The sequence below is a fragment of the Panulirus ornatus genome, chromosome 44 (genome assembly GCF_036320965.1).
Source record: "Panulirus ornatus isolate Po-2019 chromosome 44, ASM3632096v1, whole genome shotgun sequence".
In the NCBI taxonomy this organism is placed as follows: Eukaryota; Metazoa; Arthropoda; class Malacostraca; order Decapoda; family Palinuridae; genus Panulirus; species Panulirus ornatus.
The window spans coordinates 13,710,384-13,728,985 of NC_092267.1; the positions used below are offsets into that span (position 1 = coordinate 13,710,384).

At 52.5% G+C, this 18,602-nt stretch overlaps 1 protein-coding gene across 10 annotated transcripts in view; it reads right to left on the reverse strand.

Moving 5' to 3' along the window:
- The window catches only part of LOC139762764 (uncharacterized), a 228,242-nt gene that overhangs the window by 49,234 nt on the left and 160,406 nt on the right, over positions 1-18,602 (reverse strand). For 7 of the 10 annotated variants that reach the window (XR_011715830.1, XM_071687875.1, XM_071687876.1 and 4 more), the window contains one exon: positions 7,832-8,058. The exons of the other annotated variants lie outside the window; for them this stretch is intronic. Coding sequence is in view for 6 of the 7 variants with exons in the window: in XM_071687877.1 (XP_071543978.1) it covers positions 7,832-7,898 (67 nt within the window). In the remaining variant the exon portion in view is untranslated. The remainder of the gene's footprint in view (positions 1-7,831; positions 8,059-18,602) is intronic. 10 annotated transcript variants of the gene reach the window in all.

The window sequence follows — 18,602 nt, forward strand, 5'->3', positions numbered from 1 at the left end:
ACCGGGCAGTATGACCACAATAACGACCTGTACCGGGCAGTATGACCACAATAACGACCTGTACCGGGCAGTATGACCACAATAACGACCTGTACCGGGCAGTATGACCACAATAACGACCTGTACCGGGCAGTATGACCACAATAACGACCTGTACCGGGCAGTATGATCACAACACTACAACCTGTACCGTCCTTCGGCTTTCACAACCCTGTTATACAAACCCCGTCACACGCGTGACACGTGCGCACGTGCGTGCGCGACGGCGACCCTCATCTGTCGTGGTAGAGTACCTGACCGTGTGACGTCAGGTCGGGGGGGGGGGGGGGAGCCAGGGGCGGCCAGCAGGGTCGTTTTCTCTGGAATCGCCCAACTTATGTAATTGGAAAACTTGGTGCGGGTTGCCCGGAGGGCGGGGCCTAACTTGATGAACTTACACCAGAGAGAGAGAGAGAGAGAGAGAGAGAGAGAGAGAGAGAGAGAGAGAGAGAGAGAGAGAGAGAGAGAGAGAGAGAGAGACGTGGGCATTATCGAGGACACGAGAGCGAGGGAGATCTCGTCACGGTAATTACTGGGAAGAAGCTGGCTAATTGGGGTCCTCCCCCTCCCCCCCCCCCTCTCTCTCTCTCTCTCTCTCTCTCTCTCTCTCTCTCTCTCTCTCTCTCTCTCAGCCACCTACCGTATTTCTCTTATTTTCTTCCTTTCTTTCTTTTTTTTTTCCCTCCTTCCTAATTTTCTGCTTCCATCTACTTACTTCCCTCCCTCCATCTCTTTGTTCACTCGCTCCCCCACCAGCCAGCCCCCACTCTGGCCCAGACCCCACTCTGGCCCAGACCCCACTCTGGTCCAGATCCCACTCTGGCCCAGCCCCCTACTCTGGTCCAGTACCCACTCTGGCCCAGCCCCCTACTCTGGTCCAGTCCCCACTCTGGTCCAGTCCCCACTCTGGTCCAGCCCCCTACTCTAGTCCAGTACCCACTCTGGTCCAGTCCCCACTCTGGTCCAGCCCCCTACTCTAGTCCAGTACCCACTCTGGCCCAGCCCCCTACTCTGATCCAGTCCCCACTCTGGTCCAGTCCCCACTCTGGTCCAGCCCCCCCACTCTGCACCAATCTCCACTCTGGTCCAGCCCCCACTCTAACAAAGCCCCCAATCAGGACCAGTCCTCACTCTGGTCCAGCCCCCTACTCTGGTCCAGTCCCCACTCAGGACCACCCCACTCTGCGCTCTAGTCCAGCCCCTACTCTGGCCCAACCCCCATTCTGCACCAGTCTCCACTCTGACCCAGCCCCCCACTCTGGCCCAGTCTCCACTCTGACCCAGCCCCCCACTCTGGCCCAGTCCCCACTCTGGTCCAGCCCCCACTCAGGCCTGAGTCAGCCCACAGTGCTCAGTACACTTGACTCCTCCACCTGGGCTGATAACACCTTCCTCGCCTCCTTCAGCTACACTCCTGCCTGACGCCCTGGCTCGTTAGGGCCGCCCTAACGACCCTACCCCGCCCTTCCTGAAGCTCTGGCTCGTTAGGGCCGCCCTAACGACCCTACCTCGCCCTTCCTGACGCCCTGACTCGTTAGGGCCGCCCTAACGACCCTACCTCGCCCTTCCTGACGCCCTGCTTCGTTAGGGTCGCCCTAACGACCCTACCTCGCCCTTCCTGACGCCCTGGCTCGTTAGGGCCGTCCTAACGACCCTACCTCGCCCTTCCTGACGCCCTGGCTCGTTAGGGCCGCCCTAACGACCCTACCTCGCCCTTCCTGACGCCCTGGCTCGTTAGGGTCGCCCTAACGACCCTACCTCGCCCTTCCTGACGCCCTGGCTCGTTAGGGTCGCCCTAACGACCCTACCTCGCCCTTCCTGACGCCCTGGCTCGTTAGGGCCACCCTAACGACCCTACCTCGCCCTTCCTGGCGCCCTGGCTCGTTAGGGCCGGCCCTAACGACCCTATCTCGCCCTTCCTGACGCCTTGGCTCGTTAGGGCCGCGCTAACGACCCTACCTCGCCCTTCCTGACGCCCTGGCTCGTTAGGGCCGCCCTAACGACCCTACATCGCCCTTCCTGACGCCCTGGCCCGTTAGGGCCGCCCTAACGACCCTACCTCGCCCTTCCTGACGCCGTGGCTCGTCGTCAGGGAGGACCTGACGCTCCGGCCTGCTAGGGTCTCCCTGGAGACCACGATCGTGCTGACGATCAGCGAGCTAAGGTTTGCCTCGCTCTGAGAGACTTGATGACTGTCTCTCACTGTGGACAGTGTTGCTATCTCTCACTGTGGACAGTGTTACTATCTCTCACTGTGGACAGTGCTGCTATCTCTCACTGTGAACAGTGTAGCTATCTTTCACTGTGGACAGTGTTACTATCTCTCACTGTGGACTGTGTTGCTATCTCTCACTGTGGACAGTGTTACTATCTCTCACTGTGGACAGTGTTCTATCTCTCACTGTGGACAGTGTTCTATCTCTCACTGTGGACAGTGTTACTATCTTTCACTATGGACAGTGTTGCTATCTCTCACTGTGGACAGTGTTGCTATGTCTCACTGTGGACAGTGTTGCTATCTCTCACTGTGGACAGTGTTGCTATCTCTCACTGTGGACAGTGTTACTATCTCTCACTGTGGACAGTGTTCTATCTCTCACTGTGGACAGTGTTGCGATGTCTCACTGTGGACAGTGTTGCTATCTCTCACTATGGACAGTGTTACTATCTCTCACTGTGGACAGTGTTGCTATCTCTCACTGTGGACAGTGTTACTATCTCTCACTGTGGACAGTGTTGCTATCTCTCACTGTGGACAGTGTTGCTATCTCTCACTGTGGACAGTGTTGCTATCTCTCACTGTGGACAGTGTTACTATCTTTCACTGTGGACAGTGTTGCTATGTCTCACTGTGGACAGTGTTGCTATCTCTCACTATGGACAGTGTTGCTATGTCTCACTGTGGACAGTGTTGCTATCTCTCACTGTGGACAGTGTTACTATCTCTCACTATGGACAGTGTTACTATCTCTCACTATGGACAGTGTTGCTATCTCTCACTGTGGACAGTGTTGCGATGTCTCACAGTGGACAGTGTTGCTATCTCTCACTGTGGACAGTGTTACTATCTCTCACTATGGACAGTGTTACTATCTCTCACTATGGACAGTGTTGCTATCTCTCTCTGTGGACAGTGTTGCTATGTCTCACTGTGGACAGTGTTACTATCTCTCACTGTGGACAGTGTTACTATCTCTCACTATGGACAGTGTTGCTATGTCTCACTGTGGACAGTGTTGCTATGTCTCACTGTGGACAGTGTTACTATCTCTCACTATGGACAGTGTTACTATCTCTCACTATGGACAGTGTTGCTATCTCTCACTGTGGACAGTGTTGCGATGTCTCACTGTGGACAGTGTTGCTATGTCTCACTGTGGACAGTGTTACTATCTCTCACTATGGACAGTGTTACTATCTCTCACTATGGACAGTGTTGCTATCTCTCACTGTGGACAGTGTTGCTATGTCTCACTGTGGACAGTGTTACTATCTCTCACTATGGACAGTGTTGCTATCTCTCACTGTGGACAGTGTTGCTATGTCTCACTATGGACAGTGTTACTATCTCTCACTGTGGACAGTGTTGTTATCTCTCACTGTGGACAGTGTTACTATCTCACCCCCCCACCCCATCCAACTCCCCCTCCGCCAAGTTCCCACTAGCTAACCTCCCCCCCCCCCCCCCGCTTTCCTCCCCTCTCCCCACAAGTCCTCACTTACCCCCCCCTCCCTGCTTCACCCACAACATTCTCCCAACCGAGACTTGTTCTGATTATCTCCCCCAAACCCCGACCTGCTGCTCTTATCTCCCACGCTTCTCCCCATCCCTACATTCTCCCTGCCTCTTTGCTCCCTGACTTTTCGTCCCAGTGACTTAGTCTTCCTCCCCTCCCCTACCCCAGGGTGAGGGAGGTCGCCCCATAGCCTCCCCAGGTCCCCCTCCCTGATGGGGTGGGGGTTTCATATGATGGGGTGGGGTGTTCCATATGATGGGGTGGGGGTTTCATATGATGGGAAGGGAGTTCATATGATAAGGTGGGGGTTTCATATGATGGGTGGGGTGTTTCATATGATGGGGTGGGGTGTTCCATATGATGGGGTGGGGGTTTCATATGATGGGAAGGGGGTTCATATGATAAGGTGGGGGTTTCATATGATGGGTGGGGTGTTTCATATGATGGGGTGGGTGTTCCATATGATGGGGTGGGGGTTTCATATGATGGGAAGGGGGTTCATATGATAAGGTGGGGGTTTCATATGATGGGTGGGGTGTTTCATATGATGGGTGGGGGTTTCATATGATGGTGTGGGACTTTCATATGATGGAGTGGGGGTTCCATATGATGGGGTGGGCGTTTCATATGATGGGTGGGGGTTTAATATGATGAGAAGGGGGTTCATATGATGAGGCGGGGGTTTCATATGATGGGTGGGGTGTTTCATATGATGGGGTGGGGGTTTCATATGATGGGTGGGGGCGGGTGGGGGTTTCATATGATGGGGTGGGGGTTCCATATGATGGGGTGGGGGTTTCATATGATGGGAAGTGGGTTCATATGATGAGGTGGGGGTTTCATATGATGGGTGGGGTGTTTGATATGATGGGGTGGGGGTTTCATATGATGGGGTGGGGATTTCATATGATGGGGTGGGGGTTTCATATGATAAGGTGGGGTGTACCATATGATTGGGTGGGGGTTTCATATGATGGGGTAGGGGTTTCATATGATGGTGTGGGACTTTCATATGATGGGGTGGGGTGTTCCATATGATGGGGTGGGTGTTTCATATGATGGGTGGGGGTTTAATATGATGGGAAGGGGGTTCATATGATGAGGCGGGGGTTTCATATGATGGGTGGGGTGTTTCATATGATGGGGTGGGGGTTTCATATGATGGGTGGGGGCGGCTGGGGGTTTCATATGATGGGGTGGGGGTTCCATATGATGGGTGGGGTGTTTCATATGATGGGGTGGGGGTTTCATATGATGGGTGGGGGCGGCTGGGGGTTTCATATGATGGGGTGGGGGTTCCTTATGATGGGTGGGGGTTTCATATGATGGGTGGGGGTTTAATATGGTGGGAAGTGGGTTCATATGATGAGGTGGGGGTTTCATATGATGGGTGGGGTGTTTGATATGATCGGGTGGGGGTTTCATATGATGGGTGGGGGCGGGTGGAGGTTTCATATGATGGGGTGGGGGTTCCATATGATGGGGTGGGGGTTTCATATGATGGGTGGGGGTTTCATATGATGGGGTGGGGGTTTCATATGATGGGTGGGGTGTTTTATATGATGGGGTTGGGGTTTTTACATGATGGAGGGGGGGGTTCATGTCTTATTTATAATCTTATTCAATATCAATTGCCATATTTATCAAAATAGTGTTTCCTGCGTCTCATTTCCTTCTTACATGTTACTTCCTAACTACAGTTACTCCCTAGGTATCATTACTCCCTAACTAAAATTACTTCCTAGGTATCATTACTCCCTAGCTACAGTTACTTCCTAGGTATTATTACTCCCTAACTACACTTACTCCCTGAGTATCATTACTCCCTAGCTACAGTTACTCCCTAGGTATTATTACTCCCTAGCTACAGTTACTCCCTAAGTATCATTACTCCCTAGCTACAGTTACTCCCTAAGTATCATTACTCCCTAGCTACAGTTACTCCCTAGGTATTATTACTCCCTAGGTAATATTACTTCCTAACTACAGTTACTCCCAGGTATCAATACTCCCTAGCTAGAGTTACTCCCTAGGTGTTATTACTCCCTAACTACAGTTACTCCCCTGGTATTATTACTCCCTAGAACAATATTACTTCCCAGCTACAGTTACTCCCACCTCCTGACCTACCTATCCCAGACCATCCACTTCCTGACCTACCCATCCCAAACCATCCACCTCCTGACCTACCTATCCCAGACCATCCACTTCCTGACCTACCCATCCCAAACCATCCACCTCCTGACCTACCCATCCCAGACCATCCACCTCCCTGACCTACCACCCGTACATCCCACCTCCTGACTCCTATCCCAACTCCCATGACTACCATCCACATCCACTCCTGACCTACCCATCGACATCCACTACCTACCCATCCAACCATCCTCCTGACCTACCTCCCCAGACCATCCACTCTGACCTACCCACCCAGACCATCCCCTCCTACCTACCCACCCAGACCATCACCTCTTGACCTACCCACCAGACCATCACTCCTGACCTACCTACCACCATCACCTCCTACCTACACCCAGACCATCCACCTCCTACCTACCATCAGACCATCCACCTCGACCTACCTCCCACATCACTCTGAACCATAACCCACCTCCCATGACCATCCACCCTGACCTACCCTCCAGACCATCCACCTCCTGACCTACCCATCCCAGACCATCCCCTCCTGACCTACCATCGACCTCCACCTCTGACCTACCCACCCGACCATCCACCTCCTGACCTACCACCCAACCTCCACTCTGCCTACCTATCCCAGACCATCCACCTCCTGACCTACCCACCCGACCATTCACCTCCTGACCTACCCATCCCAGACCATCCACCTCCTGACCTACCCATCCCAGACCATCCACCTCCTGACCTTACCCACCCCAGACCATCCACTTACTGACCTACCCATCCCAGACCATCCACCTCCTGACCTACCCATCCCAGACCATCCACCTCCTGACCTACCCACCCCAGACCATCCACCTCTTGACCTACCCACCCTAGACCATCCACCTCCTGACCTACCCATCCCAGACCATCCACTTCCTCACCTACCCATCCCAGACCATCCACCTCCTGACCTACCCTCCCCAGACCATCCACCTCCTGACCTACCCATCCCAAACCATCCACCTCCTGACCTACCCACCCCAGACCATCCATCTCCTGACCTACCCATCCCAGACCATCCACCTCCTGATCTACCCACCCTAGACCATCCACCTCCTGACCTACCTATCCCAGACCATCCACCTCCTGACCTACCCATCCCAGACCATCCACCTCCTGACCTACCCATCCCAGACCATCCACCTCCTGACCTACCCCTCCCAGACCATCCACCTCCTGACCTACCCATCCCAGACCATCCACCTCCTGACCTACCCATCCCAGACCATCCACCTCCTGACCTACCCATCCCAGACCATCCACTTCCTCACCTACCCATCCCAGTCCATCCACCTCCTGACCTACCCATCCCAGACCATCCACCTCCTGACCTACCCACCCCAGACCATCCACTTACTGATCTACCTATCCCAGACCATCCACCTCCTGACCTACCCATCCCAGACCACCCACCTCCTGACCTACCCATCCCAGACCATCCACCTCCTGACCTACCCACCCCAGACCATCCATCTCCTGACCTACCCACCCCAGACCATCCACCTCCTGATCTACCCACCCTAGACCATCCACCTCCTGACCTACCCACCCCAGACCATCCACCTCCTGACCTACCCATCCCAGACCATCCACTTCCTCACCTACCCATCCCAGACGATCCACCTCCTGACCTACCCATCCCAGACCATCCACCTCCTGACCTACCCATCCCAAACCATCCACTTCCTCACCTACCCATCCCAGACCATCCACCTCCTCACCTACCCATCCCAGACCATCCACCTCCTCACCTACCCATCCCAGACCATCCACCTCCTGACCTACCCATCCCGGACCATCCACCTCCTGACCTACCCATCCTCCTGAGCCACCCGCTCCCCCATGGTCAACAAGAGGCAGGGGTTACTCACTGGGCTGCTGGCCATTCTTCTCTGGTGTGTTCAACCTGAGTGGAGAGAGGACCCTGGCCACACTCATCCTGGGGGGCGTCTTACAGCACCACAGCTTGCCTAATTTAGCGCTCCTTCCGCTAAACACTAGCGCTCCTTCCGCTAAACACTAGCGCTCCTTCCGCTAAACACTAGCGCTCCTTCCGCTACACACACTCTAGCACCACACTACTCCCTCCACTCTAGATCTGAAAGGGATAGTTGTGGTCGCTTTAGATGGTGATCGTGTCCAGCTTGCTATAACCACACCCACACCGCTGCTCTGCTTCACTTACACTGTGGTGGTACACTGTGGTACAGTGGCTTGGTACAGCGTGGTACACTGTGGTACAGTGGTGTGGTACAGCGTGGTACACTGTGGTACAGTGGTGTGGTACAGCGTGGTACACTGTGGTACAGTGGCGTGGTACAGTGGTGTGGTACAATGTGGTACAGTGGTGTGGTACAGCGTGGTACAATGTGGTACAGTGGTGTGGTGCAGCGTGGTACACTGTGGTACAGTGGTGTGGTACAGCGGGTTACACTGTGGTACAGTGGTGTGGTACAGCGGTGTAGTACAGTGGTGTGGTACAGCGTGGTACAGTGGCGTGGTACAGCGTGGTACAGTGGCGTGGTACAGCGGTGTGGTACAGTGGTGTGGTACAGCGTGGTACAGTGGCGTGGTACAGCGGTGTGGTACAGTGGTGTGGTACAGTGGTGTGGTACAGCGTGGTACAGTGGCGTGGTACAGCGGTGTGGTACAGTGGTGTGGTACAGCGTGGTACAATGTGGTACAGTGGTGTGGTACAGCGTGGTACACTGTGGTACAGTGGCGTGGTACAGCGTGGTACACTGTGGTACAGTGGCGTGGTACAGCGTGGTACACTGTGGTACAGTGGTGTGGTACAGCGTGGTACACTGTGGTACAGTGGCGTGGTACAGCGTGGTACACTGTGGTACAGTGGTGTGGTACACTGTGGTACAGTGGTGTGGTACAGCGTGGTACACTGTGGTACAGTGGTGTGGTACAGCGTGGTACACTGTGGTACAGTGGTGTGGTACAGCGTGGTACAATGTGGTACAGTGGTGTGGTACAGCGTGGTACACTGTGGTACAGTGGTGTGGTACAGCGTGGTACAATGTGGTACAGCGTGGTACACTGTGGTACAGTGGTGTGGTACAGCGGTGTGGTACAGTGGTATGGTACAGCGTGGTACAGTGGCGTGGTACAGCGGTGTGGTACAGTGGTGTGGTACAGCGGTGTGGTACAGTGGTGTGGTACAGTGGTGTGGTACAGCGTGGTACAATGTGGTACAGTGGTGTGGTACAGCGTGGTACACTGTGGTACAGTGGCGTGGTACAGCGTGGTACACTGTGGTACAGTGGTGTGGTACACTGTGGTACAGTGGTGTGGTACAGCGTGGTACACTGTGGTACAGTGGTGTGGTACAGCGTGGTACACTGTGGTACAGTGGTGTGGTACAGCGTGGTACAATGTGGTACAGTGGTGTGGTACAGCGTGGTACACTGTGGTACAGTGGTGTGGTACAGCGTGGTACAATGTGGTACAGCGTGGTACACTGTGGTACAGTGGTGTGGTACAGCGGTGTGGTACAGTGGTATGGTACAGCGTGGTACAGTGGCGTGGTACAGCGGTGTGGTACAGTGGTGTGGTACAGCGGTGTGGTACAGTGGTGTGGTACAGTGGTGTGGTACAGCGTGGTACAATGTGGTACAGTTTCAGCTCTGTGTTCGCGTCACACACGGGGTTTGTTTTGCGTTTCCGTTCATGTGAGTGTGACGGGCGGGGCGGGGCAGGGCGGGGCAGCCGTCACGCACCCACCACGTGTCCTGGTGACGTCACGGGGTGGCCGCTGACCCGTGACGCCGTCACCAGGATCATGTCAGCCGTCACCACCACCACCACCGCTGACGACTGAGGACGACTTCCCGGGCACCTCAGTACGACCGTAAGGGCTATGGAGCGCGACGGTACGACCCTAGAGGGGGGACCAGTAAACCCAAGGGTCGTGCATGACGCGCTCATGGGGTCGTGCATGACGCGCTCATGGGGTCGTGCATGACGCGCTCATGAGGTCGTGCATGACGCGATCATGGGGTCGTGCATGACGCACTCATGGGGTCGTGCATGACGCGCTCATGGGGTCGTGCATGACGCACCCATGGGGTCGTGCAAGACGCACTCATGGGGTCGTGCATGATGCACCCATGGGGTCGTGCATGACGTGCTCATGGGGTCGTGCATGACGCACCCATGGGGTCGTGCATGACACTTTCATGGGGTCGTGCATGATGCACTCATGGGGTCGTGCACGACGCACTCATGGGGTCGTGTATGACACGCTGATGGGGTCGTGCATACGCACTCGTGGGGTCGTGCACGACGTACTCATGGGGTCGTGCATGACGCACTCATAGGGTCGTGCATGACGCGCTCATGGTATGGGAAGGTACCAAACACACAATTCAACCCAGCCCAACCCAGGGTGATGACTGAGCCACCCCGAGTTATAACTCGAACGTGGTAGCCAGCAGACATGAGGCACGTGGTCATGACGCGGGGTCAGGTCAGGTCAGGTCAGGTCGGGTCACGGTACGTGGTCACAAGTGGCTGGATGGACCTGACATAATATACACATGGGCAAAGTGATCTAGAGGGACCTGTAAAATCATGGAGGGACCTGTAGAGTCATGGAGGGACCTGTAGAGTCATGGAGGGACCTGTAGAGTCATGGAGGAACATGTAGAGTCATGGAGGGACCTGTAGAATCATGGAGGAACATGTAGAGTCATGGAGGGACCTGTAGAGTCATAGAGGGACCTGTAGAGTCATGGAGAAACTGTAGAGCCAATGAGGGACCTGTAGAGTCATGGAGGGACCTGTAGAGTCATGGAGGGACCTGTAGAGTCATGGAGGGACATGTAGAGTCATGGAGGGACCTGTAGAATCATGGAGGAACATGTAGAGTCATGGAGGGACGTGTAGAGTCATACAGGGACCTGTAGAGTCATGGAGGAACATGTAGAGTCATGGAGGGACCTGTAGAGTCATGGAGGGACCTGTAGAGTCATGGAGGGACCTGTAGAGTCATAGAGGGACCTGTAAAGACATGGATGGACCTGTGGAGTCATGGAGGGACCTGCAGAGACATGGAGGGACCTGTAGAGTCATAGAGGGACCTGCAGAATCATGTAGAGACCTGTAAAGTCATGGAAGGACCTGTAGTCATAGAGGGACATGTAGAATAATGTAGGGACCTGTAGTGTCATGGAGGGACCTGTAGAATCTTGGAGAACTTGTAGAGTCATGGAGGAACCTGTAGAATCATGTAGGGACCAGTAGAGTCATGGAGGGACCTGTAGAGTCATGGGGGTTTTGTAATTATGGAGGGACCTGTAGAGTCATGGGGAACTGTAGAATCATTGGGGACCTGTAGAATCATGGAGGGGCCTGTAGAGCCATGGGGAACTGTAGAATCATTGGGGACCTGTAGAATCATGGAGGGACCTGTAGAGTCATGGAGGGACCTGTAGAGTCATGTAGGAACTGTAGAATCATTGGGGACCTGTAGAGTCATGGAGGGACCTGTGGAGTCATGGAGGGACCTGTAGAATCATGGAGGGACCTGTAGAATCATGGAGGGAACTGTAGAATCATTGGGGACCTGTAGAATCACGGAGGGACCTGTGGAGTCATGGGGGGACCTTTAAAATCATGGGGACCACATTTTTGGCGCGAGACAGATTCATGAGTGAGATGCACGTGGGTCTGAAACACCTCTACGTAAACCACACATAAACCAATACGTAAACCATCCACCATATCTTTACATAAAGCATCCACCATACTTTACGTAAACCAATACGTAAACCATCCACCATATCTTTACATAAAGCATCCACCATACTTTACGTAAACCGATACGTAAACCATCCACCATACCTTTACGTAAACCAATACATAAACCATCCATCATACTTTACGTAAACCAATACATAAACCATCCACCATACCTTTATGTAAACCAATACATTAACCATCCACAATACGTTTACGTAAACCATCCACCATACCTTTACGTAAACCAATATGTAAAACATCCACTATAACTTTACGTAAACCTTTACGTAAACTATCCACCATACCTTTACATAAACCAATACATAAAACATCCACTATAACTTTGTGTAAACCATCCACCATACCTTTACGTAAACCAATATGTAAAACATCCACTATAACTTTACGTAAACCTTTACGTAAACTATCCACCATACCTTCTTTACATAAACCAATACATAAAACATCCACTATAACTTTGTGTAAACCGTCCACCATACCTTTACGCAAACCATCCACCATAACTTTACGTAAACCTTTAAGTAAACCATCCACTATGCAACAAAGGATACTAAAACTGGCCCCTCTTGAACCCACCTATCAAAAAACGCTCAACACACTGGTCCTCCAGACTCTCTCAAACCATCAAACTGAACTTGGTCTGAGCGTTCGAAAAGGAGCAGCTACTGCTGCACCACACCCGCCACCGTCAACTCCCACCACCGACGATCCCTCGTCCCCATGTTGCAGTTCGATACCACCACAACCAACCCATCCCATCAGGTACAGAGGAAGAACACCATCCCTGCCACTGTGAAACAATAACCAGTGGACTGCCAGCCCACTGTTGGTATAATAAACATTTCTTTTGATCACTTTCTCCCCATCATCCAGCCCCCACTGTCAATATTGTGGATGTCTTCTCCCTACATCTACAGCCTCTGGCTCCACTTGATACAACAAATGGTTGATTTATAGTTTTCCTTACTGTTAATACAAGAGCCAAATCCTCTACGTCTACCCCCTGTATAAATCCTCTACGTCTACCCCTGTATACATCCTTTACGTCTACCCCTGTATAAATCCTCTACGTCTACCCCTGTATAAATCCTCTACGTCTACCCCCTGTATAAATCCTCTACCCCTGTATAAATCCTCTACGTCTACCCCCTGTATAAATCCTCTACGTCTTCCCCTGTATAAATCCTCTACGTCTCCCCCTGTATAAATCCTCTCCGTCTACCCCTGTATACATCCTCTCCGTCTACCCCTGTATAAATCCTCTACGTCTACCCCTGTATAAATCCTCTACGTCTACCCCCTGTATAAATCCTCTACGTCTACCCCCTGTATAAATCCTCTACGTCTACCCCCTGTATAAATCCTCTACGTCTACCCCTGTATACATCCTCTACGTCTACCCCCTGTATAAATCCTCTACGTCTACCCCTGTATAAATCCTCTACGTCTACCCCTGTATACATCCTCTACGTCTCCCCCTGTATAAATCCTCTCCGTCTACCCCTGTATACATCCTCTACGTCTACCCCTGTATAAATCCTCTACGTCTACCCCTGTATACATCCTTTACGTCTACCCTGTATAAATCCTCTACGTCTACCCCTGTATAAATCCTCCACGTCTACCCCTGTATAAATCCTCTACGTCTCCCCCTGTATAAATCCTCTACGTCTACCCCTGTATAAATCCTCTACGTCTCCCCTGTATAAATCCTCTACGTCTACCCCTGTATAAATCCTCCACGTCTACCCCTGTATAAATCCTATACATCTACCCCTGTAAAAATCCTCTCCATCTACCCCTGTATAAATCCATCCTATATCCGTATTAATCCCCTATACATCCACGCCCATCCCTGTATAAATACACTAAATCAATGTTACGTTTCCGACCTGTCACTACATCAAGGGTACGTTACTGACGTTTCGCTAAATCAGGGTTATGCTGCTCCACACAGCCTTACATGAGGGTTATGCTGCTCCACACAGCCTTACATCAGGGTTATGCTGCTCCACACAGCCTTATATCAGGGTTATGCTGCTCCACACAGCCTTACATCAGGGTTATGTTGCTCCACACAGCCTTACATCGGGGTTATGCTGCTCCACACAGCCTTACACCAGGGTTATGCTGCTCCACACAGCCTTACATGAGGGTTATGCTCTCCACATTGCCTTACACCAGGGTTATGCTGCTCCACATTGCCTTACATGAGGGTTATGCTGCTCCACATTGCCTTACATCAGGGTTATGCTGCTCCACATTGCCTCACATCAGGGTTATGCTGCTCCACACCACCGCAACATGAGCTGGGTTCCAGGTTATGGGGTATTTCATCAGGGTCATAAAACAGTGACCCCCCACAAACCACAGACTAAGGCGCCTCCCCCCCCCCCCCCCCCCGTTCATCATTGAAATCAATGTATCTCAAAAATTTTTACGACGCGATACAATACCTTATTTACGATACAGTATCTTGTATACGACACAATACCTCATATGAAACACTATATATATATATATATATATATATATATATATATATATATATATATATATATATATATATATATATATATATATATATATATTCCTATGAGTCCACGGGGAAAATGAAACACGAAAAGTTCCCAAGTGCATTTTCGTGTAATAATCACATCATCAGGGTAGACACAAGAGAGAAATATAAAAGTCATTGATATACATTGAAGAGACGAAGCTGGGACGCCATTTGGTAAACATATATATTCATATATATATATATATATATATATATATATATATATATATATATATATATATATATATATATATATATAATCTATTTCTTAATTAAATATGATTGAGAAGTGTATTGGTCACATTCGAGGTGGGGTTGTGATAACATTTCGTTGTGCATATTAATGAGGTGGTGACGAAGGGGAATGGAATTAATTCTGATGAGCAGAACGGCCTCCTGCACCCCTTTGTTTATGGGCAACCGGGTGACGGGAGGTGACGGGGTCTGGTCGTGGGTGACGGGAGGTGACGGAGTCTGGTCGTGGGTGACGGAGTCTGGTCGTGGAGGGTGGGGGAAGGTTGTTAACGGAGTCTGGTCGTGGGTGACGGAGTCTGGTCGTGGGTGACGGGAGGTTGTTAACGGAGTCTGGTCGTGGGTGACGGAGTCTGGTCGTGGAGGGTGGGGGAAGGTTGTTAACGGAGTCTGGTCGTGGGTAAACCAGTCCTGTAGGAATCATCGCTCGTTATGTTTGAGTTAGGCTAAAGACATTATTCACGGGCCACTCAGTACATCCACGGACCACCCAGTACATCCACGGACCACCCAATACATCCATGGACCACCCAGTACATCCACGGATCACCCAGTACATCCACGGATCAGCCAGTAGATCCACGGAACACCCACTACATCCACGGACCACCCAGTACCTCCACGGACCACCCAGTACATCCACGGACCACCCAGTACATCCACGGATCAGCCAGTACATCCACGGACCACCCAGTACATCCACAGATCACCCACTACGTCCATGAACCACCCACTACATCCACGGACCACCCACTACATCCACGGACCACCCACTACGTTCACGGACCACCCACTACATCCACGGACCACCCAGTACATCCACGGATCACCCAGTACATCCACGGACCACCCAGTACATCCACGGATCACTCAGTACATCCACGGACCACCCACTACATCCACGGGTCACCCACTACATTCACGGACCACCCACTACATCTACGGATCACCCAGTACATCCACGGACCACTCACTACATCCACGAACCACCCAGTATATCCACGGACCACCCACTACATCCACGGATCACCCAGTACATCCACGGACCACCCACTACATCCACGGACCACTCACTACATCCACGGACCACCCACTACATTCGCGGGCCATCCACGGGTCACCCAGCGCAGGTGGTCACAACTGTGAGGTCCTGAGGTCGTGATGGTCCGGGTGGTCAACACTGGCAGGTATTACCCACGAGAGTAAATCAATACAACATTTCTCCACCTTGAAGATGTCAGCACCACAGCTCGTATATTCCAGGACCCCACCACACACACGCCCGGACCACCAGGACCACCACATACACGCCCGGACCACCACAAACACGCCCGGACCACCACACACACACCCGGACCACCACACACACACACCCGGACCACCACACACACGCCCGGACCACCACACACACGCCCAGGCCACCACACACACACGCCCGGACCACCACACACACGCCCGGACCACCACACACACGCCCGGACCACCACACACACGCCAGGACCACCACACACACACACGCCCGGACCACCACACACACCCGGACCACCACACACCACACACACCCGGACTACCACACACACACACCCGGAACACCACACACAAACGCCCGGACCATCACACACACACACACACCCGGACCACCACACACACACGCACACCCGGACCATCACACACACACACACACACCCGGACCACCACACACACACACACACACACACCCGGACCATCACACACACACACACCCGGACCATCACACACACACACACACCCGGACCACCACACACACACGCACACCCGGACCATCACACACACACACACACCCGGACCACCACACACACGCCCGGACCACCACACACACACACACACACACACCCGGACCATCACACACACACACACACACCCGGACCACCACACACACACACACCCGGACCATCACACACACACACACACACACCCGGACCACCACACACACGCCCGGACCACCATACTCCTCCCCACACACCCCGGTCACCGTCCTGGATCACCCGTGAATCGACGTCCGGACACACCGCCGTGAAGGTCGTACCGTCCTGGAATGGTCGTACCGTCCTGGTGAAGGGTCGTACCGTCCTGTGATGTGTGTCTGTATACGTCCTGGTGATGGGTCGTACCGTCCTGGTGATGGGTCTGTACGTCCTGGTGATGGGTCGTACCGTCCTGGTGATGGGTCGTACGTCCTGGTGATGGGTCGTACCGTCCTGGTAAGGGTCGTACCGTCCTGGTGATGGGTCGTACGTCCTGGTGAGGGTCGTACGTCCTGGTGATGGGTCGTACCGTCCTGGTGATGGGTCGTACCGTCCTGGTGATGGGTGTCGTCCTGGTGAAGGTCGTACCGTCCTGGTGATGGGTCGTACCGTCCTGGTGATGGTCGTACCGTCCTGGTGAGGGTCGTACCGTCCTGGTGATGGGTCGTACCGTCCTGGTGAAGGGTCGTACCGTCCTGGTGATGGGTCGTACGTCCTGGTGATGGGTCGTAACGTCCTGGTGAAGGGTCGTACTGTCCTGGTGATGGGTCGTACCGTCCTGGTGAAGGGTCGTACCGTCCTGGTGAAGGGTCGTACCGTCCTGGTGATGGGTCATACCGTCCTGGTGAAGGGTCGTACCGTCCTGGTGAAGGGCCGTACCGTCCTGGTGATGGGTCGTACCGTCCTGGTGAAGGGTCGTACCGTCCTGGTGATGGGTCGTACCGTCCTGGTGATGGGTCATACCGTCCTGGTGAAGGGTCGTACCGTCCTGGTGAAGGGTGGTACCGTCCTGGTGATGGGTCGTACCGTCCTGGTGATGGGTCGTACCGTCCTGGTGAAGGGTCGTACCGTCCTGGTGAAGGGTGGTACCGTCCTGGTGATGGGTCGTACCGTCCTGGTGATGGGTCGTACCGTCCTGGTGAAGGGTGGTACCGTCCTGGTGATGGGTCGTACCGTCCTGGTGAAGGGTGGTACCGTCCTGGTGATGGGTCGTACCGTCCTGGTGATGGGTCGTACCGTCCTGGTGATGGGTCATACCGTCCTGGTGAAGGGTCGTACCGTCCTGGTGAAGGGTGGTACCGTCCTGGTGATGGGTCGTACCGTCCTGGTGATGGGTCGTACCGTCCTGGTGATGGGCTTCGAACCTATCTCTTTAGAGGGAGCAGCCGGGAGGCCAGCCAGCAGCTCCCGCCTTAACCCGGGCAGAGGGTGACCTTTAACTCCCTGACCCGTAACACTCAGACCTTCTAACTAAGTTATAGTCTTGCCATCTATCAGTCCATCCATCTATCTATCCATCCAACCATCTATCTATCCATCCAACCATCTATCTATCCATCCATCTATCTATCTATCCAACCATCTATCTATCTATCCATCTATCTATACATTCACATATTTGTCTATCCATCTATCTGCCTCTATGTCCATCCACCCATCTATTTATTTTCATCCATCCACATATCTATCTATCTATCCATCTATCTGTCTATCCATCCAAATATCTATTCATCCATCCATCTGTCTATCCATCTAAATATCTATTCATCCATCCATCTATCTGTCTATCTATCTATCTATCTGTCTATCCATCCGAATATCTATTCATCCATCCATCTATCTATCCATCCATCCATCCGGATATCTATTCATTTATCAACCTATCCATCCACCTGTTCATCTTTTTCATCTATCAACCTATCCATCCATCTCTTCATCTATCAACCTATCCATCCATCTCTTCATCTATCAACCTATCCATCCATCTCTTCATCTATCAACCTATCCATCCATCTCTTCATCTATCAACCTATCCATCCACCTCTTCATCTATTTCATCTATCAACCTATCCATCCGTCTCTTCATCTATCAACCTATCCATCCATCTCTTCATCTATCAACCTATCCATCCATCTCTTCATCTATCAACCTATCCATCCATCTCTTCATCTATCAACCTATCCATCCATCTCTTCATCTATCAACCTATCCATCCATCTCTTCATCTATCAACCTATCCATCCATCTCTTCATCTATCAACCTATCCATCCAC